The sequence below is a fragment of the Mustela lutreola genome, chromosome 7 (genome assembly GCF_030435805.1).
Source record: "Mustela lutreola isolate mMusLut2 chromosome 7, mMusLut2.pri, whole genome shotgun sequence".
Classification (NCBI taxonomy): Eukaryota; Metazoa; Chordata; class Mammalia; order Carnivora; family Mustelidae; genus Mustela; species Mustela lutreola.
In genome coordinates, this window is record NC_081296.1 from 70,307,168 (window position 1) to 70,334,891 (window position 27,724).

The following is a 27,724-nucleotide window of genomic DNA, read 5'->3' on the forward strand; positions in this document are numbered from 1 at the left end:
GATGGAATCATGAGCAATTTTCATTTTTTGATTATCTGATTACTTTGTTGTTGTTCTGAGCCTGTATTACCTTCATAAGCTTGGGAGTAAAATATTAAATTATTTTCATTTCTAAAAAATAAAAAGAGGAAAAAAAGAAACATTCAGACTTTTAGGATTTTTCTCATATGTGGTAGAGAGACTAAGGATGAGTTGACTACATCCAGAGGGAATAGATATTTTTATTTTATTCATCAAACATGATATATACTAGCCACAACATTAGATGATGAGAAGATAAACAGGACAAAGTTCTTGTCCTTAAGGATTTCACAGTCCAATAGAGTGATAAATATGTAAACTAATAGCTGTAATATAGGTATAACAAGTGTAATATCAGACATGTAAGTTAGGTGTAGTAGAGGCACAAAGAAGAAACAGTTCAGGAAGAGACATTCAAATAAGATCATAAAAGACTTAGAGAATGAGAAGGGTGCATTCAAGGGAAGAGGAATGGAATATACCAAGGCATGGATGCATGAGATAGCACAGTGTGTATAGAGCATGATCTAATCATCATCTGAAATAAGTTACTTGGCTATGGAAATTAATAGATTTTCTTTAAAGTTCCAATTTTTTTTAAGTAAACTGAACTCCACACATGGGGCTTGAAATCACTACCCCAAGATCAACAGTAGCATGCTCTAACGACTGAGCCAGATAGGCACCCTCAAAAGTCCCAATAATTTTTTTTTAAGATTTTATTTATCCATTTGACAGACAGAGATCACAAGTAGGCAGAGAGGCAGGCAGAGAGAAAGGAGGAAGCAGGCTTCCCGCTAAGCAGAGAGCCCCATGCGGGGCTCGATCCCAGGATCCCTGGGATCATGACCTGAGCCGAAGGCAGTGGCTTAACCCACTGAGCCACCCAGGTGCCCCCCAATAATTTTTTTAAAGAGTTTATCTACTTATTTGTGTGAGAGAGAGAGAGACCGAGCGCATGAGGAGGGAGAGGGGCAGAGGGAGAAGAACAAGCAGGTTCCCTGCTGAGTGGCAAGCCCCATACAGGGCTTGATCTCAGGACCCTGAGACCATGACCTGAGCCAAAATCAGATGCTTAACCAACTAAGCCACCCAGGTGCCCTCCAGTAATTTTTAATATGGATTTCAAATAATCCCAGCAATGTCCAGATGCCAAAAGAAAGAATATTGTGGACACCAATATAATGTAATAAGGAGGTGTTGACAACAGACATATTTCAAAACATATTAATATTTTAAATTTACTACACTACCCTGCTTTTTTAAAAAAAATGGTCTTGTGGGGGAAGATATAGTCTTTTGTAAACCATGGCTTCTGTTCTGTGTTGGCACGCAACTTGTGTCTTCTCTAAGACACTGGCAAATCAATTCAGAGCACCTGAGCAGGAGCAGTGAAGGGAGTTCAATCTGTCATCATGTTTACTTGATATAGATCAAGGGATTGCACTGCTGAAAACAACACAAACAACATGCTGAAACTAACAGATTTAATAAAAAACTGTGTAGGTTAAAATTAGGCTTTTAGCTTCTACTAAAAGCTCAGACAATGGATAACGAGGATCTGTCTAAAGGGCAATATATGACACATGAGGAGCTCTACTCCTAGCTGTGTCTTCCACCTGAACATCAGCGTGGGAGGGTTTACTGGGATACCATGCTAGCATTAGCAGCAAGTACACTGTACTGCAGACCAAAATAAACAAATAAAATAAAGGTTTGGAAAATCACAGGATGATCATTTGAAACCTGCCTCATGTCAAGTCACACTATCTTTAATGGGGCCACATTTAATTAGGGTCACTCTACAGAACAATGTCTAGAAGACAAAGCCACAAAGAGCTAGAAGGTTAGATGAACTGCAGTGTAGAAAACAAAAAAATAGGGCAGAAACCTTGGGTTTTCTGCCAAGACTCAAAAAAATACATTGCAGCAGACTGTGCAGAGGCATAACCATCTTTTCATCGATTGCCAAGAATCTAAGTCTGTTTTTTTTTTTTTTTAAATTACAAAAGGAATTACAACCAAAACGTTAAGGAACCAAGGAAGTATATTTTGTTTTTTCAAAAAGATTTATTTATTTATTTTAGTGTCGGGGAGGGGTAGACGGAGATGAAGAGAAAGCCTTAAGCTGAGCATAGAGCCTGTGACGGGGCTCCATGCACAACTCTGAGATCATGACCTGAACCCAAACCAAGAGATGGACTCTTACTTGACTGTGCCACCTAGATGTTCCAAGAATAATTATGTTTCAAGAGGATATGCAAGAAGTGGTGATTAATTGTTGAAAAGTATTTTTTAAATCCCTACTATGTGTATTCATTCAGCACCCACTAGGTACTTCATACCTACTAACTACTATGCTACCTGCTAAAAAGAGAAAATAATTGGGATGCCTGGGTGGCTCAGTTGGTTAAGCATCTTCCTTTGGCTCCGGCCATATCCCAGGGTCCTGGAATCGAGTACCACTTCAGGCTCCTTGCTCAGCGAGGAGTCTGTTTCTCCCTCTGCCCCATTCCCTTTGCTTGTGTGCTCTATCTTTCTGACAAAGAAATAAAATCTTAAAAAAAAATAAAAAGAGAAAATAATAGTAACCAAATCTGTGCTTACTGATGTTTACATGGTCAGTTTACTGATGGTCAGTTATAATATACTAATGTGAAGGAATTGAGTAACAGTATAAAGCAGTATTATGCTCTATGACCATTGCTGAAATTATGCGGTTTGTAGAAAATACCTTCATAATTCAGAAGGGCAAAATATGAGCTGACCGGAACTTGGAAGAAGGTCTCAGAGAGGACAGACTTATGCGTGATCTTGAAGAAAGCTTGCATTCTGATCTCAGGTCTGCAATTATGTGTCAGAACAGAATAATTTTGGGCAAGTCACATTATTTCTCTGGATTTTCATCTTCATTTATAAAATCAAAATTTTAGATTAGGCAATCTCTAAATTCCCTTTCTGTTCTAAAATTCCATAATTCAAAATATAAAACAAAAAACCTAAGGGCGAAATGCTTAAGAGAGCATTCACAAAGTGTTTCAGACAAGTCCAAAGAAACTAGGAAGAAAGAAGTGAGCAGTCATCGGATAAGGGGAGGAAAGCCTAATGGTATGGTATCAAAACAAAATCACAGCCTACTCTGTACTATCTGTTAACGTAGTTCTACAGAAGAACATCTATTAAAAATGTAGTAAGAGGGCCCGCCTGGGTGGCTCAGTGGGTTAAAGCTTCTGCCTTCGACTCAGGTCATGATCCCAGGGTCCTGGGATCGAGCCCCGCGTCAGGCTCTCCGCTCAGCGGGGAGACTGCTTCCCTTCCTCTCTCTCTGCATGCCTCTCTGCCTACTTGTGTCTACTACTACTGTCTGTCCAATAGATAAATAAAATCTTTAAAAAAAAATGTAGTAAGAGGCTGATGTGTCACCGTAAAATAAACTGTTATGATAGAAATCTAGAAAATATCATGGAGGCACACTAAAATAGTGATCAGTTCTACTTGGGAGCAACAGGGAGTGGGAGGTGTCAAAAGGGTTTTAAAGGGAGTGGACTATTACCCTGGTTGGGCACTGGTAAAGGAGGAAGAGATTGGAAGCCCCAGGAGAACCTTCTGCCTCTTCTGTATGGTCTGCCCCTCCTCCTACCCACACTATCTGGCACATAGCAGATACTCAATGAATATTTGATTAATTAATTAGTCAATTAATGCACACTCATGATATGAAGGCTTGAATAAAGTAGGTTTCTAGTAACTCAATGCCATGATGAGCTTTTGAAAATTTCATTTAAAAATCGCTTCTCGGCCTTTTGGCTAAGATCAAGTGTGAAAATTTCATTTAAAAGCATTGCTCACTTCAGAGGTGCCTGGATGGCTCAGTGGGTAAAGCCTCTGCTTTCAGCTCAGGTCATGATCTCGGGATCCTAAGATCTAACCCCCCATCAGGCTCATTGCTCAGTGGGGAGCCTGCTCCGCCCCGCCTGCCTGCCACTCTGCCTACTTGTGATCTCTGTCAAATAAATGGATAAAATCTAAGGGCGCCTGGGTGGCTCAGTGGGTTAAAGCCCCTGCCTTCTGCTCAGGTCATGATCCCAGCGTCTTGGGATCGAGCCCCGCATCGGCGGGCTCTCTGCTCTGCGGAGAGCCTGCTTCCTCCTCTCTCTGCCTGCCTCCCTGCCTGCTTGTGATCTCTCTCTCTGTCAAATAAATAAAAATTTTTTTAAAATGGATAAAATCTTCAAAAATTTTTTTAAAAAATTAAAGCATTGATCACTTCATAATAACATTTTCAATTAAGTATTTTCTCTATCAACTATTATATTAACAATATAATGTGATTATATGTGTACCTGAGAAATTTGTATAATTGTTATTAATGATAAATATCTTCATGAATAAATGGTAGTAAGAGAAGGAAGGAACTTGGGGAAGGGTTCAAATATGAAATAGCCAAAAAAGCGTCAGATACATAACAGCCCAGGAAACAGGATATCCTTAGAGCTGGGGTATAAGCGATAGAAGGGAAAAATAAGTCTGGAAAGCCAGATAAAGGCTAGGATATAGTCTACCAAAAATATGGGGCTCTGGGCCCAAGATTACCAATCTTTTGTCTCTAAGAACTTCTTTTTTAATGTCAGAAATTGTACAGATAACTATGTGACAGTAATTATACTTTTAGTATCCATTAAGAAAATATATAATGAAGCTTATGATGAAATTACTAGTAATTTTATATAAATTTTAATTTTGTTCATCACAATAGCATCTCAGACTTTTTAACAAAGGTAATATGATTTTGTAAAATTATTTGTTCAATATATAGACAAAGTTAGTGAACATAGATTTGTTCATGCCCTCCTCACAAACTGAGAATCACTGATAATGATATTAATAGTAGTAGTAGTAGTAGTTATTGAAGACTTGCTAAGTGTCTGTTCTAAGCATGGTACATACATTTTTTTCTTTTTTCAGTATTTATTTAAATTCCAGTTAGTTAACATATAGTGCAATATTCATTTTAGATGTAGAATTCTGTGATTTATCACTTACAAACAACACCCAGTGCTCATCACAGCAATTGCCTTCCTTTATAACCCCACCCACCTCCCCTCCAACAACCCTTAGTTTGTTCTCTGTAGTTAAGCATCTGTTTTAAGATTATTTATTTATTTACTTGATATAGACAGAGATCACAAGTAGGCGGAGAGGCAGGCAGGGAGAGAGGAAGGGAAGCAGGCTCCCTGTGGAGCAGAGAGCCCAATGTGGGGCTCGATCCCAGGACCCTGGGATCATGACCTGAGCTGAAGGCAGAGGCTTTAACACACTGAGCCACCCAGATGCCCCAACCATCTGTTTTAAAGTTTGCCTGTCTTTTTTTCTCCCCAATGCTCATCTGTTTCAATTCTTTTTCTTTTTCTTTTCTTTCTTTCTTCCTTTTTTTTTTTTTGAAGACTTATTTATTTGAGAGAGAGAAAAATCACACGGTGGGGAAGGATGAGCAGAGGCAGAGAGAGAGAATAGACTGCATGCTGAATGCAGAGTCCTGCTTGGGGCTTAATCTCATGACCCTGAGATTGAGACCTGAGCTGAAACCAAGAGTCGAATGCTTAACCAACTGTGCCACCCAGGTGCCCCTCATCTGTTTTATTTCTTAAATTCCACATATGAGTGAAATAACATTGTATTTGTCTTTCTCTGACTAACAATTCACTTAGCATAATACATTCTAGCTTCATTCATGTTGTTGCAAATGACAAGATCTTTTTATGGCTAAGTAATATTCCATTGTATTTATACACCACATCTTCTTTATCCATTCATCAGTTGATGAACCATTGGACTCTTTCCATAATTGGGCTATTGTTGATAACACTGCTATAAAAATCAGGGAGTGTGTGTCCCTTCAAGTCAGTATTTTATAACATTTGGGTAAATATCTAGTAGTGCAATTACTGACTCAGAGGGTTGTTCTATTTTTAACTTTTTGAAGACACTTCATGCTATTTTCAAGAGTGGCTGTGCCAGTTTGTGTTCCCACCAACAGTGCAAAGTTCCCCCTTTTCCTAATCTTCACCCACACTTCTTGTTTTCTGTGTTAATTTTAGCCATTCTGACAGGTTTGAGGTGGTATCTTACTGTAGTTTCAACTTGTATTTCCCTGGTGATGTTGAACATCTTTTTATGTGTCTATTAGCTAGCAGTATGTCTTCTTTAGGAAAAGGTCTATTCCTGTATTCTGCCCATCTCTTAAGTGGACTATTTATTTTTTGGGTGTTGCACTTGTTGAATTCTTTTTTTTTTTCTTTTTAAGATTTTATTTATTTATTTGACAGAGAGAGCAAGATCAGAAGTAGACAGAGAGGCAGGCAGAGAGAGAGGGGGAAGTAGGCTCCCTGCTGAGCAGAGAGCCCCATGTGGGGCACTATCCCAGGACCCTGTGATCATGACCAGAGCTGAACGCAGAGGCTTTAACCCACTGAACCACCCAGGTGCCGCTTGTTGAATTCTTTATATATCGAGGATACTAACCCTTTATCTGATATGTCATTTACAAATTTATTTTCCCATTCCCTAGGCTGTCTTTTAGTTTCATTGTTTGCTTTGCTATGCAGAGATTTTTATGTTGATCAAGTCCCAGTAGTTAATTTTTACTTTTGTTTCCCTTGCCTTTGAAGACATAGCTAGTAAGAACTTTCTCCAGCCAATGTCAAAGAGCTTGCTGCCTGTGTTCTCCTCCAGGATTTTGATGCTTTCCTGTCTCATATTTAGGTCTTTCATCGATTTTGAATTTATTTTTGTGTATAGTGTAAGAAAGTGATCCAGTTTCATTTTTCTGATGTTGCCATCCAGTTTTTCCAACACCATTTGTTAAAGAGATTGTCTTTTTTTCCTTTGGATATTTTTCCCTGCTTAGTCAAAGATTAGCTGACCATATAGCTGTGGGTCCATTCCTGGGTTTTCTATTCTGTCCATTGATCTATGTGTCTTTTTGTGCCAGTACCATACTGTCTGGATGATTACAGCTTTGTAACACAACTTCAAGTCTGGAATTCCAATGCCTCCAACTTTGCTTTTCTTTTTCAAGATTGCTTTGGCTATTCAGGGTCTTTTGTGGTCCCATACAAATTTAAGGATTGTTTGTTCTAGCTCTGTGAAATATGCTGGTGGTATTTTGATAGGGATTGCCTTAAATGTGTAGATTGCTTTGGGTAGTATAGACATTTTAACACTATTTGTTCTTCCAATCCATGAGCATGAGATATTTCTCCATATCTTTGTGTTATCTTCAAATTCTTTCATAAGCATTGTTATACTCATTTTTATACTCATATTTTATAGAGTACAGATTTTTTACCTCTTTGATTAGACTTATTCCTAGGTATCTTAGGGTTTTTAGTGCAATTATAAATGGGTTCGATTCTTTAATTTCTCTTTCTGCTGCTTCATTATTGGTATATAGAAATGTCACAGATTTCTGTGTGTTGATTTTTATCCTGAAACTTTATTGAATTCATGTATCAATCCCAGCAGTTTTTAGTGGAGTCTTTCAGGTTTTCTACAGAATATCATGTCATTTGTGAAAAGTGAAAGTTTTACTTCTTCCTTGCCAATTAAAATGCGTTTTATTCCTTTTTGTTGTCCTATTGCTGAGACTAAGACTTCCAGTACCATGTGTTAAATAAGATAATGTGAGAGTGGACATCCCTGTCTTGTTCCTGATTGTGGAGGAAAAGGTCTCAGTTTTTCCCCATTGAGGATTATATTAGCTATGGGGGTCTTTTGTATATGGCCTTTATAACGTTGAGATATGTTCCCTCTCTCCCTACTTTGTTGAGAATTTTTATCAAGAATGGACGTGGGTGCCTGGGTGGCTCAGTGGGTCAAAGCCTCTGCCTTCAGCTCAGGTCATGATCCCAGGGTACTGGGATGGAGCCCCACATCAGGCTCTCTGCTCCGCAGGGAGCCTGCTTCCTCCTCTCTCTCTGCCTACTTGTGATCACTGTCAAATAAATAAATAAAATATTTTTAAAAAAGAATGGACACTATACTTTGTTAAATGCTTTTTCTGCATCTATTGAGAGAATCATATGGTTCTTTTCCGTTCTCTTGTTAACATGGTATATCGTGTTGATTGATTTGTGACTACTGAACCACACTTTCAGCCCAGGAATAAATCTCAATTGGTTGCAGTGAATGATTTTTTAATGTTCTGTTGGATTTTATTTGCTAGTATTTTGTTGAGAACCTTTGTATCTGAGTTCATTAAGTATATTGGCCCATAATTCTCTATTTTAGTGGGGCCTTTGTCTGGTTTTGGAATCAAGATAATGCTGGCCTTGTAGGAGTTTGGAAGTTTTCCTTTCATTTCTATTTTTTGGAATAGTTTGAGAAGACTAGGTATTAACTCTTCTTTAAAAGTTTGGTAAAATTCTTATGGGAATCCATCTGGCCCTGGACTTTTGTTGGGAGATTTTGATTATCCATTCAATTTCTTTGCTGGCTATCAGTCTGTTCAGGTTTTCTATTTCTCCCTGTTTTAGTTTTGGTAGTTTATATGTTTCTAGGAATTTATCCATTTCTTCCAGATTACCCAATTTTTTGGCATATAATTTTCATAATATTCTCTTATAATTGTTTGTATTTCTCTTGTGTGCTGTGTGATCTCACTTCTCTTACTCATGATTTTATTGATTTGGGTCCTTTTTTCTTTTGGATAAATCTGGCTGTGGCTTATCAGTTTTATTAGTTCTTTCAAAGAACCAGCTCTTGGTTTTATTGATCTGTTTTGTTTTCTTTTGTTTTTTTTTGTTTCTGTATAATTTATTTATGATCTAATCTTTATTATTTCTCTTATTCTCCTGGCTTTAGGCTCCATTTGTTCTTTTTCTAGCTCCTTTAAGTGTAAAGTTAGGTTGTGTATTTGAGATTTTCTTGCTTCTTGCGGTAAGCCAGTATTGCTATATTCTTCCCTCTTACAACTACTTTTGCCTCATCCCAAAGTTTTCAGACTGTTTTGTTGTTTCATTATTTTGTTTCCCATATATATATATATATATATATATATATATATATATATATATAAATTTCCAAGTATTTGTGGTCTTTCCAAATTTTTTCCTGTGGTTGACTTCAAGTTTCACAGCATTGTGGTTGGAAAATATGCATGCTATGGTCTCAATCTTTTTGTACGTGTTGAGGCCCAATTTGTTATGAAATCTATTCTGGAGAATGTCGCATATGAGCTTGAAAAGAATATGTATTTTGCTGCTTTAGAATGAAATGTTCTGAATATATATATTAAATCCATCTGGTCTAGTGTGTCATTCAAGCCATTGTTTTCTTGTTGATTTTCTGCTTAGATGATCTATCCATTGTTTTAAGTGGGGTGTTAAAGTTCCCTACTTTTATTGTATTATTATCAATGAGTTCCTTTATGTTCATTATTGTTTTATATATTTGGGTGCTCCCAGGTTGTAGGCATAAATATTCATAATCATTAGAACTTCTCATTGGATAGATCCCTTTATTATGATATAATGTCCTTCTTCATCTCTTGTTACAGTGTTTGGTTTAAAATCTAGTTTGTTGGGGCACCTGGGTGGCTCAATCGGTTAGGCATCTGCCTTCAGCTCAGGTCTTGGTCCCAGGGTCCTCAGATCAAACCCCACATCTGGCTCCCTGCTTGATGGAGAGCCTGCTTCTCCCTCTCCCTCTCTCCCTACTTGTGCTCTCTGACTCTCTCAAATAAATAAAATCTTAAAAAAAATAAAATCTAGTTGTGTAGAGAAAGAGTGCATATGGTGGAGAGGGGCAGACAGAGAGGGAGAGGGGGAATCTCAACCAGACTCCCTGTTGACCACAGAGCCCAAAGTGGGGCTCGAACTCACAATCTGAGCTGAAATCAAGAGTCAGACACTCAACCAAGGCTCTGTGCACTCTTTCTTTCTAAAATAAATAAATAAAATCTTTTGAAAAAAAAAATCTAGTTTGTCTGATGTAAGTATGGCTACTCTGGCTTTCTCTTGTTGTCCATTAGCAAGAGAAATTGTTCTTCATCCCCTCACATTCAATCTGCAAGTTTCTATAGATCTAAAATGAGTTTTTTGTAGGCAGCATATAGATGGCATATTTATCCATTCTGATACCCTATGTCTTTGAAGCATTTAATCCATTTACATTCAGAATTATTATTGATAGGCGAGTTTTGTGCCATTGTATTACCTGCTGTTCATTAATTTTAGAAATTTTCTCTGTTCCTTTCTTTTCTTTGTCACTTTTGGTCTTTCTCTCCCACTCAAAGAATCCCTTTTAATATCTCTTGCAGGTCTGGTTTAGTGGTCATAAACTCCTTTAGTTTTTGTTTGCCTGGGAAATTCTTGATCTCTCCTTTTATGCTGAATGACAACCTTGCTTGATAGAGTATTCTTGGCTGCATATTTCTCCCATTCAGCATGTTGAATATATCATGCTAATCTCTTCTGGCCTGCCAAGTTTCTATGGTGAGATCTGTTGCTAACTTTGTCTTCCCCTGTAAGTTAGGGATTTCTTTTGTCTTGTTGGTTTTAGAATTTTTTTCTTTATTTCTATATTTTGCAGACTTAACTAGAATATGTCTGGTGTTGACTTGCCTTTGTTGAATTTGATGGAGGAGTTCTCTGTGCCTCCTGGATTTTGATGTCTATTTTCTTCCCCAGATTAGAGAAATTTTCAGCTATTATTTGCTCAAATAATTTGCCCCTTTTCCTCCCTCTTCTTCTTCTGGAACTCCTATGATATGAAAGTTATTATGCTTTATGGAGTCACTGAGTTCCCTAAGTCTACATTCATGTTCCAATATTATTCTTTCCCTCTTCTTTTCAATTCATTATTTTCCACAATTTTTTTTTTGTATCATTTATTTGTTCCTCTGCTTCTTCCATCCTTGTGGTCATTACAACCAGTTGGCTTCACATCTTCATTGTAGCATTTTTAATTTTGGCCTGGCTAGTTTTGGGTCATTTATCTCTGTGGTAAGGGACTCCCTGGTGTCTCCGATGCTTTCTCAATCCCAGCTAGTATCCTTAGGATTGTTGTTTTAAATTCTGAATCAAGCATATTATTTATATCTGTTGTGGTTAGATCCCTGGCTGTGACCTTTTCTTGTTGTTTCTTTTGGGCTGAATTCCTCCATCTTGGCTTTTTGTCTAGGTCTTTGTCATCTTTTGTGTATTAGGAAAGCCTGTTATGTTTCCTGCTCGTGAGAGTAAAAGATTTGAAAAGAAGGGGTTGTGTACTGTCGGGCCTGGCACTTCAGGAAGTGTCTCTGCTGTATGTTGTGTGCACTCTGCTGCTGTGTTTTGGCTGCTCCTTCTCTCAGTCAGTCTTCAGCAGAGTTTCTCCTTGCCTTAAGTAGGGAGCATTTTGACCTTGTCCAGAATGTGGTGAGTTTTAACTAGGTGTGCTCTGGTCTGCTTGTTAAAACTGAGACCTGATACTATTTCCACTAGAGCTGAAGCTTTGCAGAACTCGGTGGTCAGGAGATATGGTATGTGTGTATGGTGGGGTGGGGGGTGGAGGGGTCCTGTTCTGGCATTTGTGGGTGGGGGGTTGGTTGCTGCTGCACTGGTTTTCAGGCAAACTTGCTGGGGAAAAGCAGCACCTGCAGAGTGCAGGGGGGAGGGGCTTGATGTAAGTGATGTTTGCTGCCAGTGTTGGTACTGTGCTTCTTAATGAGGTTAGTTTATGCTGAGGGGTTGGGGAGATTTTGAAATGGTGCTTACGGACTCCTTTGTACCTAGAGAGGCAATGCCACCTCTCTCAGATGCACTCCAAGAAAGGGCAACCATCTTCTAGAGTGTGTCTCAGGGGCTCCTCAGATTACACCATCTGCCCCCACACTATGTGCCCTCCTTCTCCTCAGGAGCACTGCATTGCCTGCTGACTCTACAGCTGTCAAACCACAGACCTCTAAGTCCAGTCTTTGAGCCCTGTGGTTGTAAAAACTCACAAAAATCAGCCCCTCTCGTTTTCCCAGTCAATGGCTTTTGAGAAATGTTTTTCCATGTGCAATCCCCTGTGCTCTCCTCTCTGTCTGTCTCTGTCTCTCGTTCTCTCACTTCTCCATGAGACCAGGGCTCCCGCCCATCCATGGAAACCATGATCAGCTTCTCCCCCTCCCATCCATAGAACCCACGATTAGCTTCTCCCCCAAGTCACAACTCTACATCTCCTACCTTCCACAGTATGACCTCTTCTCTCCCTCTAGTTGGTACAGTTTGTTCTGCCAGTCCTCAGATCGATTTCTTGGGTATTCAGAAGGATTTGATATTTATCTAGCTGAGTTCAAGGGACAAGCCTGGGGTCCTCCTACTACTCCACCATCTTAGCTTCTTCTCAACCTGGTATATATATATATATATATATATATATATATATACACACACACATACACACACACACATATATATACATATATATGTGTATATATATATATAACTAATATATATATATACACACACACATATATATATATATACACACATATATATGTGTATATATATATATATATATATATATATAAGTTCACACAACAGCCTTATGAGATAAGCATTATTATTATCCCCATTTGTGACAGAGTTTGTTCTTGCTTCCCTATACTTTTCCCTCCTTTCCTGTAATAGGAAACTGTAATTTTCAACTGAAGACTTTGTTGGTGTAGGACTATCTTTCCTTGCTTCTTTGGTCTCTGGTGGTGAAAATGTGACTAGGTTCAGATCAATGAGAAATAAGTGGAAATGCACATTTGGAGAAGTTTCTTAAAGGCTGAAGGTAGGTAGGTTGGTGCCCTTCTTCTTTTTTGATTCCTGGATCAAGAAAGTCATGTCTGGAAGTGAAGATGAGGTCTACACTATAGGGAGGACAGCAGTGAGCTTGAAGGAGCCTGCCATACCCATCCTGGATTGCTTATGTCTGAATACATTTTATATGTGAGAAAAAAAAAATCCTTTCTTGTTCAAGTTATTTTTACCCCTTATATGGAGCCCAACTGAATCCTAATTGATATGCCATTTTGGAAATGGGACACCTGGGGTCCTGAAGTTAAGTATGTTGCCTTACGTTACAAAAATAGTAAGAGGCAGAGATTTTAACTCACTCATTCTTAATCCAAAGCCCATGCTACCATTATAGTACATTCCATAGGAAGCAGATTTGATAATATGGAAATAACAAAAGTGTGTTCTCTTCACTAGCATTGGTTGTTGGTTGCCATGGGAACAGGGCACTCCACTCATTAGGTAGTCCTCTTCAATTGAGGCAGTACTGAAGATGGCTGTAACTGAAGTCTCTCTGTTGGCAGCACTCCTGAAGTTGGGGCAAGAAGTCCTTTATACCTGAAAGGGGATCTGGATTTTGCATCATAGCATCTACCTCCCATGCAGGACATCATACCCCCTGCTGTGCCTGTGGACAAATTACTCATTGATCATGCATCCTTCCTCACTTAGCCCAGATATACTTTCTAAAATTTTCTCTAATATAGCAGTTCAGGCATAGTTACTAATTCACTGGAGTTAACACATAGCCTACTAGCCCTTTCCCCCTAGCTGTCCAAAACCTGGTTGATATGGGGTTATAAAGGCCTGCACCCCTCTGACTTCGGACAACGCTGGAGACCAGCTTCAGACTCTAGATAGAACTGGCTGAGGTTTTTGCTAAAACTGCATAGCATTCCAACTCTCCCTCTTCCAATACTATTTTCCTCCTATTATGAATCTCCATCTCAAAGCCTGTTTCCTGGGGAACCCAAACTGCAATACAATGTCTTTATCCAGTTAGTAACTGTTCTTAATTGGAAGGAAGATACATCTCAAGAATAAGAAAACTCAGTTGTAGCTAACATTATTTGTTTTGGTCTTCCCCAAATTCTTTTTCTTTCTTGGTATTAGACTGACCACTGGGCATAGGGGAGTGTCTTATGCTGGGCTAATCATAATACCTTACCTCCCTGGCCACAGTGATGGATATAAGCGGTGTGCAATGATTAGGCTGTACATCAGAATACTTTCCTGGTAAATTTTGTACTGAAAGGCAGAACTCCCTTCTTCTCAGATCAAGGAACTATCAAGATGTGACCCTGGGAATACTGGGGTCATATTTCTTTCTTTCTTTCTTTCTTTCTTTTTTTTAAAGATTTTATTTATTTATTTGACAGAGAGAGGAACCACAAATAGGCAGAGAGGCAGGCAGAGAGAGAGGGGGAAAGCAGGCTCCATACCCAGCAGAGAGCTCGATGTGGGCTCGATCCCAGGACCCTGAGATCATGACCCAAGCCGAAGGCAGCTGCCCAACTGACTGAGCCACGCAGGAGCCTCTGGGATCATATTTCTTATCTGCAAAGCACCATCTGAAGAAAGAAAGAATAAAGCCAAGTAGAGGGGAAAACAGAAAGACTGCATCCTGGAAGCATTGAGTCCTCTGTAGGCACCCCAGTTCCTGTTTCTCTTCTACTATTATGGTGAACTATCTTAGTATGCTTCTAAGGTAAGTATAATTTTTTGCTTAACGCAGTTTTGAAAAAAAATTTTTTTTTCCACTTGTAATGGAAGGAACTTGCTTCACAAATTTGCATATTTTGTATTTCTATGAGCTGCCACCTTCTCTAACCTAGTCCTACCCAATTTCAAAAATATTGAGGAATAATGGGGTAACTGGTGGGCTCAGTCAGTAGGGTATGCAATTCTTGATCTCAGGGTTGTGAGGTCAAGCCCCATACTGGGTGTTGAGATTGCATAAAAATAAAATTAAAAAAAAAAAATAATGGGACATCTGGGTGGCTCAGTTGGTTAAGCTTCTAATTCTTGGTTTGGGCTTGGATTGTGATTTCAGAGTCATGGAATTAAGCACCACCTCAGGCTCAAGCACAGGGTCTGCTTGAAATTCTTTCCCCCAATCTCTCCTGTGTCTCCATTCCTGCCCCTCCCTGTTCTTTCTCTTTCTCTCTCTTTCTCAAATAAAATCTTTTTTTTTTTTTTAATTTTTTTTTATTTATTCGATAGACAGATCACAAGTAGGCAGAGAGGCAGGCAGAGAGAGAGGAGGAAGCAGGCTCCCTGCTGAGCAGAGAACCTGATGTGGGGCTCGATCCCAGGACCCTGAGATCATGACCTGAGCCGAAGGCAGCGGCTTAACCCACTGAGCCACCCAGGCGCCCCCTCAAATAAAATCTTTAAAAATATATATATATATTGAGGAATAAGATACAAAATAATCCACTCCTTTGGTCAACTGTAGCACATAATTTTTTTTTTTTTTTTAAGATTCATTTATTTTAGAGAGAGAGAGCACATGTGAGAGAGAGTGAGAGAATGGGAGGAGGGGCAGAGGGAGAGAATCCTCAAGCTGACTCCCACTGAGCGTAGAATTCATTGTGGGGCTCCAAAGCATGACCCACAAGATCATGACCTGAGGTGAAACCAAGAGCGGGACCAGGTACACCAGCACATAAAATTTTTTGAGTCAACATAAAATGACATATGCCAAATAGTGTTCTGAGCTCAAAAAAGTGTCTGGATTGCACAAGAGAAATGAACAATGTGATTTTTGCCCTTGAAGAAAACTCCATTTAAACACAAAATTCCCACTATTCAACCTCATTTGTCCCTTTATAATAGATGCTTATTCAAATAAATCTCTTTTGTGTTTTAAAAGACTTTAGGGGCACCTGGGTAGCTCAGTGGGTTAAGCCTCTGCCTTTGGCTCAGGTCATGATCCCAGGGTCCCAGGATTGAGCCCCGCATCGGGCTCTCTGCTTAGTGGGGAGTCTGCTTCCTCCTCTCTCTCTGCCTGCCTCTCTGCCTATTTGTGATCTCTGTCTGTCAAATAAATAAATAAAATCTTTTAAAAAATAAAAATTAAAAGGTTTTCTTTATTTATTTGAGAGAGAGAAAGTGCACATGAGCAGGGGGAGAAGCGGAGGGGGAGGGAGAGGGAGGGTGAGACTCTCTCAAGCAGACTCCATCTTAAGTGTGGACCCTGAGGTAGGGCTCCACCCCATGACCCTGAGACCTTGACCTGAACCAAAACCAAGAGTCTAATGCTCAAACAACTGAGCCACCCAGGTGCCCCTACCCCTCAAATAAATCTTAAAACATAATTTCTCAGTGATTATACTGCCTTTCCAGCTATGTGAACATATTTGTCTATACATGATAACCTAAAAGATATCCCAAAAGATAGAAACTGATGATTTAAAAATAATTTTGGAGTGTTAGAAATACAGGAAAAGTGAAAATGGTACAGAATTCCTACATACCCCACATCGATCTCCCCCATTATCAACATGCTATATGAGCATGGTATATTTGTGACAATTAATTAATATATTATTAAATGAAGTCCATATTTTATTCAGATTTCCCTCTTTTACCCCTAATGTTTTGGTTTTTGTTGTTGTTGTTGTTGTTGTTGTTGTTTTTCTGTTCTAGGGTCCTATCCGGGATGCCACACTATATTTAGTAGTTACGGCACCTTATGATTCTTTGCTTGTGGAAGTTTCTCAGATTTTCCTTGTTTTTGATGACCTTAATAGTTTGTAAGATTACTGGTCAGACATTTTGTAGACTGTGCCTTAACTGGAATTTGTGTGATATATTTTCTCATAATTAGACTAGAGTTATGAGTTTTGAGAAGGAAGACCACAAAGTGCTATTCTCATCACATCATATCAAGGATATATACTAATAACATAATTTATCGGGGCACCTGGGTGGCTCAGTGGGTTAAGCCTCTGCTTTCGACTCAGGTCATGATCTCAGGGTCCTGAGATGGAGCCCTCCACTTAACTCTCTGCTCAGCAGGAAGCCTGCTTCCCCCTCTCTCTTTCTGCCTGTCTCTATATCTACTTGTGATCTTGTGATGTCTCTCTCAGTCAAATAAATTTTTAAAAAATCTTTAAAAAAAAAACATGGTTTACCAATTTTGTTATGAATCTTCTGCCTTAAGGAACTGACTTTTACTTCCATTTATTTAATGCCTAACCCAGAACCATCTTTAGGAGAGAACTCATACAGTGTCTTGATGGTATGTGGATTGGGCTCTTTTTATAGGAGAATGGGTTGAAGAGGTAACCACAATGGAATAAAAACTTTTTCACTGGGGGAAGAGTGTGGAAAGAGGACTGATTTTCAAGATTCAGCCCTGCCACCTACTAGACATGTAACTTTGGACAAGTTACTTTTGCATCTGTAAAATGGAATAATGGAACAATAAGTACCAAATAGTTCTTTTAAGCATCTGCAGAAAGAAATGTATGTGAATGTGTTTTATAAAATATTAAGCTTTTACAGGTCAGAATCCCATGTAAAAATGAAAACATTTTTGAAAGAGTGACATCTTAAGCAGTTAACTCTACTTTATAGTTAATTTTCAACTGCTGGCTACACAAAGCAAGGCCATTATGAAGTTGAGGAAAGGATATGTGGGAAGGTTCGTTACAGTCAGTGATTTCCCATTATTGCTTTGTTCCCTCTTGTCAAATTCTGTTTGCCATTTGAGACTGGCAAATGTTTGCCATTTGATCTCATTATTTTTTTTTTAAGATTTTATTTTGTTTTATTTTTGAGAAACCACACAAGAGCATGGGAAGAAGGAGGGGCAGAGGGAGAATAAGACTCTTCCCTGAACTGGGATATGCCTCAGGTGCCCTGATTTCTTTGATCTTAGGAAACCAGAGCAAAAGGCTCAAGTGTGATGTGAACTAAAGATTAATAATTTTGGTGTTACTTGTTTTTCTGTATCTATGAGAGAGAAATCATCATTCTCTGAAGGTGCAATAAATCTTCCAGGCTACTCTGGGACCATTAGACAAGTAACTTCATTTTTGAAATGGACAGGAAGCAAAGAATAATTATTTAAAGATGACAAGTCTTCTTTCCTCAAAACCATACCACTCTGACTTGAATGAAAACACCAAAGCTTTTTTGTTCTTGGGGTTTTATGCTCATGGAAGTTCTTGAACCTAAAGTTTGAAAAATAAAGCAATTCCATCTCCTTAAATAGGACAGAGCCAATGGTTTCCAATTTTTTTTTTTTTTTTTTTTTTTTAATGTCAGGACAAAGGAAACCTGCAGGAAAAAATCAGAATGAGGTGGGAGCTTTTTCTGCATTATTATGATTAATGCTGAACATCTAGTAATGGTTAGCCTGGTATAATGCAAAAAGCAATGAAGTTTGAGAACAGTGATCTGCATCCAAGCTGAACTCTGCCTCAAACAAGATATGGGACTTTGGGAAAGCTTCTGGAACACCCTGTGTCTTGGATTCCTCACGTGTAAAACTGTGTTGAGAGGGAACATGAGAGTAGGCATGCAAAAATAATTTGGAAAAGAGCTGTTATTTCTAACCCAGAGTGTTTCAGCTGTCAGTAACAGCATTAGTTACCATTTATTGAGGGCAGGTTCTGGATATTCTGTTTGGAAGCCTGGCTCAAAGCAAAAGCAGCAGTGAGTTTAAGAAAAGAGCTCACACATTCTTAAATTCTTCTCTTTCTTGAAAGCAGTAACCTTGGAAACCAGGCTGGCACCACCCCCTTCAGTCATAAATCTTAGTTCCTCTTGATTTTTCTCTGTAATGTTTAGGGCACGCTATCTTTTTTTTTTTTTTTTTTTTTTAAAGATTTATTTATTTATTTATTTGACAGAGAGAAATCACAAGTAGATGGAGAGGCAGGCAGCGAGAGAGAGAGAGGGAAGCAGGCTCCCCGCTGAGCAGAGAGCCCGATGCGGGACTCGATCCCAGGACCCTGAGATCATGACCCGAGCCGAAGGCAGCGGCTTAACCCACTGAGCCACCCAGGCGCCCCCGAGGCACGCTATCTTATGGTCTTTTTTTGTTTACTGTCCACATCATTAGCACAAACGAGAACATCTCTTTTTACTGAATTATGTACAAAACCCTTCTAGTCGCCCTTTCTGCCCGCAGCTCACCTACCGTTTTCACTACAAAGCGGTCGCAGCCGCAGAAGTCTTCGAAGACAAAAACTCTCACAAGGACCAGGATAGGGCTGACACTCTCTAAACCCTGGGTCAAAGGAACCGAGAGCGCAAAAACTGGAGGGACTGGAACTCGGTTCCAAGGGCCAACACAAAGCGCCAAAATTAACACAACACTGCCCAACAGCGATAATACTCGCGAGATAAGAACGCAAAGGGCGAGAGAAACTCACTATCTCGCGAGAAGAGGGGGCGTCGGCGGAAACTAGGCAATGGCCCCCTAAGCGACCCGGACCCAGCCAATGGGCGGAGCCAGAGTTAAATCCGCCCCCTTCCGGCACCTTTCCCCGCCCCCCAACCCTGAGGTGTTGGGCTCCGGGTTCTGGCAGCTGGGTTCTCCTGCTTCCACCCGGCTGGTGCGGGTCGTTTTCAAAGCCTAGGGAACGCGCTTTGGCCGGATTTGAGGAGGGGGGGCGGGGAGGGGCCTGCGGCTTGCGGCCCCGCCCCCTTCTCCGGCTCGCCGGCAGGCAGATTGGCCCGCCTCCTCCTTCGGCCGGCCCTGGGGCCGCGTCCCCCGGGCAACTCAGCTTCTGAGGCCTGAGCTTCTGCCCGCAGGTGTCTGCGCCGAGGCCCCAGGGCACAGCTTAGTTCGACCCCATGGTGGGTTTTGGAGCTAACCGGCGGGCCGGTCGCCTGCCCTCCTTCGTGTTGGTGGTGCTGCTGGTGGTGATCGCGGTCCTCGCCTTCAACTACTGGAGTATCTCCTCCCGCCACGTCCTGCTTCAGGAGGAGGTGGCGGAGCTGCAGGGCCAGGTCCAGCGCACTGAGGTGGCCCGTGGGCGCCTGGAGAAGCGCAATTCCGACCTCCTGCTCTTGGTGGACTCGCACAAGAAACAGATCGACCAGAAGGAGGCCGACTACGGCCGCCTCAGCAGCCGGCTGCAGGCCAGGGAGGGCCTGGGGAAAAGATGCGAGGATGACAAGGTAAGGACGAGCTCTCTGTTTTCAACCCCCATAGTTTCAACCCGGGGGTTGCGGGGCGGTTAGCCCGCCGCGGCTGCTTTTTGCCTTCCAGGATCGCAGCCCTGGAGGCTCCCCTTACCGTCAACAACCCTGTTTCTGTCAGACTTTTCCCGGTTTATCGCTGCCACGTTCTCCACTCTCTACCAGACGAAACTGGCCGTAAGTTCTGGTTCTCTAGAGTGGCCTGTGTGTGGATGCCGCCTTTTCTCCAAGCTCAGCTGCTGAGCTGGCAGTAGTAGTCGTCTGGCCTATGTGGCAGCCTTAGGTTTACACAGACACCAGCCTGGAGATTACCAGATTTGGTGTTGGTATTGTTGCCTTATCCTTATTCCGTGCATACAGATCAATATTAATTTCTTTAATTAATTAAAGAAACCTCTAACTCCTGTTCTTACATATTTTTTAAGCAGTATGACTTTTCTTAAACTGTGTTGGTTGGTATGTTAAGTAGTTGAAGAATCAGATGTTACTACATTTTTTGTATCAAAGGGTTACAGTAAATGGGCTCTGGAGCCACATATGAGCCAGAATTGTGACTTGGACATAGTTAATACAAAATTATGTACTCAATTTGAATTGTTAATGAAATTAGCCAAAAAAGGTAGAATCTATAATTATGTTCTAAGCAACAGAATCTCATGTCAGTGTCGTTGTTGTTGAGAGAATAAAAATGAAAATTTTTATGCTTAAGTGGCTCTTAGGGTTGGTGTTTTATGTAAATGGAAAGCCATACAAAGTTTAAATTTAAAAAGTTTGAGGTTGGACGGGAACTAGACCTGCTACTGAGTAGTCTTTTTTTCTCACTCACCAGCATATTGGAGATACATTATTAATTTATGACTTATGCAACTTCTGTTGGTACAGCAGAGTTGTGAAAATTTCTGGGTAGGCTAAATAGATGCCTTTTTTCTGGACCCTTCTACGGTAATCTTCACATTTTTTGTGTGTGTTCTATTATTATTGTAAGTTTTTATTTTGTATGTCAAAATCTTTTATACCAAGGCATTATAAATTGGAGCTCCAGCTTCCATATTTTCATCTTCCTCCACCTGACTGACTTCATGCAGATTGGGGCCCTCAGGTAACTGCTGCTCTATAACCCTCTTCTTTTGCCCACAATGTAGACGTCCTCTGAGAGGAGCAACACATCAGCAAATTTATATACATGCTACACACTGAACTATAAAGATTGAAAAATTCTCTTGGGTGGAGTATGCAGAAATCTATGAAATTTTGGAGTATTAAAATAAGGTCGTTAGACTTGGCTAGGCATTGCTCTTCAAATTCTCTCCAATCTAAGAGGAAAGATAAGTTTTTTCTAGTCATTATACTCTGTTCCATTTCTTCCAACTACTAGTCTGTGATTATGTTTCAGCATGTTTTCCCTTTTACCTTCAACCAGGTATAGGTGTCTCCCATTCCAAATTTTTTTTCATTCTACTATATACTACCTTTTTCCAACCAACCAATTTCTTTTTTTCTTTAAATTTTTTTTAAGAGTCATTTTCACTTAAGGATGTCTTTTTCTTTTTTCTTTTCTTTTCTTTTCTCTTCTTTTCTTTCTTTCTTTCTTTTTTTTTTTTTTTAAAGATTTTATACATTTATTTGGCAGAGAGAGCACAAGCGGAGGGAGCAGCAGAGGGAGAGGGAGAAGCAGGTTCCTCAAAGCTGGGAGCAGTGTGCGGGGCTCCATCCCAAACCTAGGATCACAACCAAGATGAAGAAAGATGCTTAACGGACTGAGCCACCCAGGCACCCCACCAATTTCTCTCTTTTTTTTTTTTCCTTTCACTGCTAAACTACAATTATTGGTGGTCTAGAAATGCTTCATCTACTTCTTTTATCATTTCCATCCTAATCTTTTTTTATTATGCTTGCCAGCCTTCTTTCCTCCCCTTTTTTGAAGCTGTTGTCTTAAAGGTCACAAGTGACAGTTTTCCTAATCCAATCCAAAAAATTTTTTTATCAATCTATTTAATCTCTCAGTAGTCTGGTTCTGTTGACTCTTTTTAGAAACCATCTCCTTTCTTGCCTTTATAATAATGAACTCTCCAGATTGCTTCCTACCTTCTTCACTGTGTTTCTTCCAGCTCCCTAATAATGGACTCTGTTCTTGTGCCTTTGCTTTCCCTGTAGAATAGTGTTTCTCAAAATGGTGTTAAACAGAATACTCTCCTAAGAATTGTTTGTAAGTGGTCAGGATTAAAAAGGAAAACTATTTTGGAGGGAAATGTTAAACATTTTAAGTAGAATATGCTCTTCTTGGAGTTCATAATGCTTGCTAGCATATAAAGGCTCTCTTGGTAAATAAGCCTATTTGATTTTGTTTAACCTGATCTCTCAGTTAATTTGATCACAGATTACTATTTTCATGGCCTACTTGTTAGCATGGTACAGAAAAATCCAGCGAAGCACAATAGTTTGGGAAATATTACCATAGGTGTCTTTACTTTTGTTTCGAAAATTTATGCGGCTGGCTCATGCATCTAAATCTCTCACTTGTATGTCAGTTCCATATTTTGAGCTAGCTACAGCAACTTTGTTGGAATGCTTGTGCATGTTTGTTCTTGGGGTTGAGGGGGCTTTGAGCCGCTAATAGGCTAGTTTTGGTCTAGACGAGCTGTAGATGAAAGTTCTCTTTTAGAGGTGTTTCCTTTATATATATCCGGGGAAGTATATAGTAGCTTAGAAAACATTTTAAGTTTTGAAGACTGCAATATAGCTTAGAATTGTGATTTAGTTTCTAGCTATGTGATGTTGGGCAACTTGTTTAACTACATTGGGTTCATTTCCTCATCTGTAAAATGGGGATCATAATACCTACCTACGTATTGTACAGATCTGAGATCACATATATGGAAATATCAAACTTAACACACAAATCAGACTGTAGAAAAAACAAAACCCTAAAGCTTTATTATTTTCTATAACTAATGTAAAAATTGCTCTGGGTGGTGATAGTGTTGGAGGAAGAAGTAAATTAGTCAAAGAAAAGTGTCTTGTTCATTTTAAAACAGGTGTGTTCATTTAATGTAGTCTCTTGAATAGAGGCTCTGCCTTTTAGGATTTTTACTTATAGACACTGGTGGTGGCCTGCTCAGTGTCCACTCACACCCCACTTCATTTTTGCAGACCAGCCCTATCTGATCTATATCTTTCCCTTGTGACTCAGGGCTAAGTCCTGATAGATCTAAACTGATTATAGTAATTTCATTTTTCTTCCTAGTGATTAATTTAATGAGGGGCTTTTGATGTTGCTGGTGAGTTGTGAGGGGAAGTTTTCCTTGCTCCTTAAAGAATGACATTCTAAAATATTCTTACCCCAAATCTAAAATCCCCAGTCTAATCATGAGAAAGCATCAGACAAATTCATACTGAGTGACATTCTGCAAAATACCCGACAAGTGCTCTTCAAAAGAGTCTCACTTAGGTGTCTGGGTGGCTCAGTTGATTGAGTGTCTGCCTTCAGGTGAGGTTGTGATCCTGGGGTCCTGAGATGGAGCCCAGCTTCTGGCTCCCTGCTCAGCGGGTAGCCTGTTTCTCCCTCTGCCCCTCCCCCAGCTTGTGCTCTCTCCCTCTCAAATAAATAAATAAATAAAATCTTAAAAAAAAAAAAAAATCCCAAAACAAAAAACCCAAGAGTCTCACTTCTGTCAGATGTTTCTTCTGCATGTGATACCTGAAATAGAGAGGTCAAGAGTGCCAGGAGAGTTAACCTGAGGAATGGCTGAGGCACTGAAGGTTATAGGGTAAAATATTGTAATAGAATAATTGGCACTTGTTACTTGAGATAAAAAATGTTCCTATTGTTTGAGATTTCCTTAACTGCATCCTAAGGTGTCCTAGTAACATTCTTATTGTCACGGTAGTCTGAGGTGTAAGTTAAGTTTTATATGTTCCCAGGGCAGTGTGGGCAGTGACCTCAGAATTGCTTGTCATTTTGGGGGTCTTCTAGAGTCTTTTTCTTAAGTGTCAACAGTGGTGTTTGGATGCCTGATGAGGCATTTCTTTTATAGTCTTTTGGAGACCATGATCCTATGGAGGCATCACCCCCTATATGCCCACCTCCTTCCAATAGATGTTTCACACCAAAAATCCCTTTGCCCTACTGAGTTGCTTTAGTTAGTATGCATGTGTAGGGGGTGTTGGCAAGGCAGTTCTTGCTCAGGCTTTTTCTTTTCTTTTTTTAAATAAACTTTTAGAGGCGCCTGGCTGGTTCAGTTGGTTGAGCAGCCTACTCTTGGTTTCAGCTGCTGTCATGAACTCTGGGCCTCTCAGAGGGATGGGGTGGGGCCCCCTCCTCAGGCTTCATGCTCAGTAGAGGTCTGTTTCCCCTCTGCCTCTGCCCTTCTCCCCACTCACCACACACTCTCTCTGTCTCTGGAATAAATAAACAAATCTTTAAAAAAATTAAATAGGGCACCTAGGTGGCTCAGTTGGTTAAGTGTCTGCCTTCAGCTTAGGTCATGATCCTAGAGTCCTAGGATGGAGCCTGGCATCTGGCTCCTTGCTAGGCAGGGAGTCTGCTGCTCCCTCTGCCACTCCCTCTGCTCGTGCTCTGTCTCTCAAATAAATAAATAAAATCTTTAAAAAATAAAAAGATTAAATAAACTTTTATTTTATAACAATTATAGATACATGAAATTACTGCAAAGATAGTGCAGAAAGGGCACCTGGGTGGCTCAGTGGGTTAAGCCTCTGCCTTCAGCTTAGGTCATGATCTCAGGGTCCTGGGATCAAGCCCCCCATTGGGCTCTCTGCTCAGTGGGAAGCCTGCTTCCTCCCTCTGCCTGCCTCTCTGCTTACTTGTGATCTTTCTCTCTATTAAATAAATAAATAAAATCTTAAAAAAAAAAAGTTAGTACAGAGAGTTTCCATATACCCCACACCTAGTTTTATTATTAACATCTTACATTGGTATGGTACATTTGTCATAATTAATGAACCCCTGTTGATACATTGTTATTAACTAAAGTCCATACTTTATTCCAGTTTCCTCATTTTTTCCCTAATGTCCTTTTTCTGTTCTAGGATCCCATCCAGAGTACATTTAGCCTCATGTCTCCCTAAGCTCCTTTTGGTCGTGACAGTTTTTCAGGCCTTGTTTTTGATGACCTTGGCAGTTTTGAGGAGTACTGGTCAGTTGGGTTTTGTCTGATGCTCTTCTAAGGATTAGAAAAGGATTATGGTTTTTATGGTTTTGGGGAAGAAGACCACAGAGGTAAAGTGTCATTTTTATCACATCATATTAGTAGTACATCTCTCAAAATGACTTCTTACTGTTGATGTTAACCTTGATCACCTGGCTTGAAGTGGTGTTTGTCCTGATTGTCTACCATAGAGTTACTCTTTTTTTCCTCTTTTTCCACACTGTACTCTTTGGAAGGAAGTTACTATGTGCAAACCACACTTAAAATGAATGGGAGTTATACCCTTACCTCCTCAAGGTCAAAGTATCTGTATAAATTATTTGAAAACCTTCTGCATGGACCTTTGTCTCTTTTTCCTTAATTATTTAATTAAGTCATTTACTTATATTATATTATATTCTTCTGTGTATCTTATATCAAAGCTGTGTGGTCCAAATGAGCCATGGATATTTATTTTGTACTTCAGGTTATAATCCAATGTCACTTTATTTTTTTGCTCAAATTATTCCAATTTTGACCATTGGGAGGTCTTTGAGTTGCTTCCTGCATCCCTTTGACATAATACCCATTGCTGTGACATGCCCCTTCCTTACTTTCTGGCAATAAAAGATGCTCCAGGTTTACCTTGTAGATTTCCTGCCCCAGTCCTTGAATTAGCAATTTCTTCAAGAAGACTTGGTTTCTTTCATTGAAAAATGGTATTAGAGACAAAGATCTAGGTGCTAGGTGTGCTACTGTCAGGGTAGCTTTGGGAGTCCAGAAATCCCAGCTCCAAAGGAATCAGAAAGGTGATATTGGACATCTTCCAACTTATTGTACTGTCCTCCCATTTTCAATCTGTTACCTCTGTTATCTGAGCTGATAGAACACAGAAATAACTTAAGGGAGCATAAGTTGTCTGGGAAAGTAAGAAACAAGGCCCACTTCTGTGGGATTCCCCCATATTTATCTTATTTTTTGCCATCCTCTAAAGGAGTTTCCCCAGAGGGTTCTGTTAGTTTGCTAGGACTCCCATGCAAAATACTGCAGACTGGATGGCTGAAAACAACAGAAATTTTATGTTCTCACAGTTCCGTAAACTAGAAATCCAAGGTTGAAGTACAGAAGATTTGTTCCTTCTGGAGCCTCTCTCCTTGGTTTGCAGATGGCTGCCCCTCTTGCATCTTTGTTAGCACATGATTGTGGTTCTCCCTTCCTGCCTGACCTGCTTTGCACACAAATCTTTAGCGTCTCTTCCTTTTCTTATAAGGACACGAGTCATAATAGATGCGGCCCGATGCTAATAGCCTCATTTTAACTGAATCACCTCTTTAAAGACCTTATTTCCAAATAGGTTACATTCTGAGGTACTGGAGTTTGAGACTTCAATATGTGGATTTTAGGGGGAACACAGTTCAGCCCATCAGAAGGGGAATCTATGATATGCACAATACCTTTCTTTCCTCTTTGCATCAGAAAGGACTATCCTTCTGTTTCCTGCGTGTAGGGTATTTCTCTTATCTGACCTTGAATAATTCTTCTGTGTATCTTATATTAAAGCTGTGTGGTCCAAATGAGCCAAGTTAGGTTCTTGCAAATTAAAAGGAGCTGTTAGAATTTACTCCCCCAAATTGTTGCGTTATTACAAATGCAAAAAAAAAAAAAAAAAAAAGGTCAGTTTTGAGGTTTGGAGCTGAACAATAAATAATCTCTTTTGCTTTTAACAACCACAGCCTTCCCTGAGGTAGTATATACCTGTGGTTAAATAGGGAAAAAATTATGTGCCAGAAAGGAGGATAGGAAGCATATTACCTTTTTCCCCAAAAAATATGCTCAGTGTGTGTGTGTGTGTGTGTGTGTGCACGCGTGCATGCACACACACACACACACGTGCACATAAAACCTTGGCACACAGTGGATATTTATTGCTGTGGACTCAAATCCTGGTGCTGCCATTTAGTTATGTGTGTAACTTTGGGCAAGTGATTTCTCTCTGCCTCACTTTCCTCATCTGTAAAATGAGGATAATAATAGTTACCTCTTTTTTTTATAAAGTTTAAATAAATAAATTTATTAACATGTTCAGAATAATGCATACCATATATTGAGAAAGAAAGAAAGATCAACAGATAGATAAATTGGTTCAGTAAGTGTTATACTAGCTATTTTTCCGCAGCTACATCCTGTCTTCTTTTCAGGATGTAGAGAATTACTGCCTAGAATTGGTCCCACCTCCAGCCTGCCTGCCTCACCCATTGCCCGTGGTTATTTGACTTTTTTTTTTTCCTCCCCCATTTCCTGGTCCTTTTTAAATTAGGCTTCATTGACTCCTCCCATATTTTTCTTAGCTGACTGCCCTGGTGCCTGCCAGTTCCTCTGTGATTTGAGGATCAACCTTCTACAGGTCTTATAATATGCTGCACAAAATAATTCCTGTCTTGGCCTCTGCCTCATCAGTCATAATCTGGCCAAGTTCTAGCTGTAATTTAATTGCTACCTCAAATTATTCATAAACCATACAAAATTCATACCTCCTCTCCAAACTGTATCACTTTCATATTTTCTTGGCCATGCAACCATTATTAAGAC

General features: G+C 39.9%; 1 protein-coding gene across 2 annotated transcripts in view; it reads left to right on the forward strand.

Moving 5' to 3' along the window:
• The first annotated feature begins 19,318 nt into the window (after positions 1–19,318).
• Positions 19,319–27,724, forward strand: part of GOLM2 (golgi membrane protein 2) — a 107,238-nt gene continuing 98,832 nt past the window's right edge. The window contains exon 1 of one of the 2 annotated variants that reach the window (XM_059181394.1): positions 19,319–19,967. In XM_059181394.1, coding sequence (XP_059037377.1) covers positions 19,641–19,967 — 327 coding nt within the window. In that variant the 5' untranslated portion in view covers positions 19,319–19,640. The remainder of the gene's footprint in view (positions 19,968–27,724) is intronic. The other variant, XM_059181395.1, reaches the window with a different exon arrangement.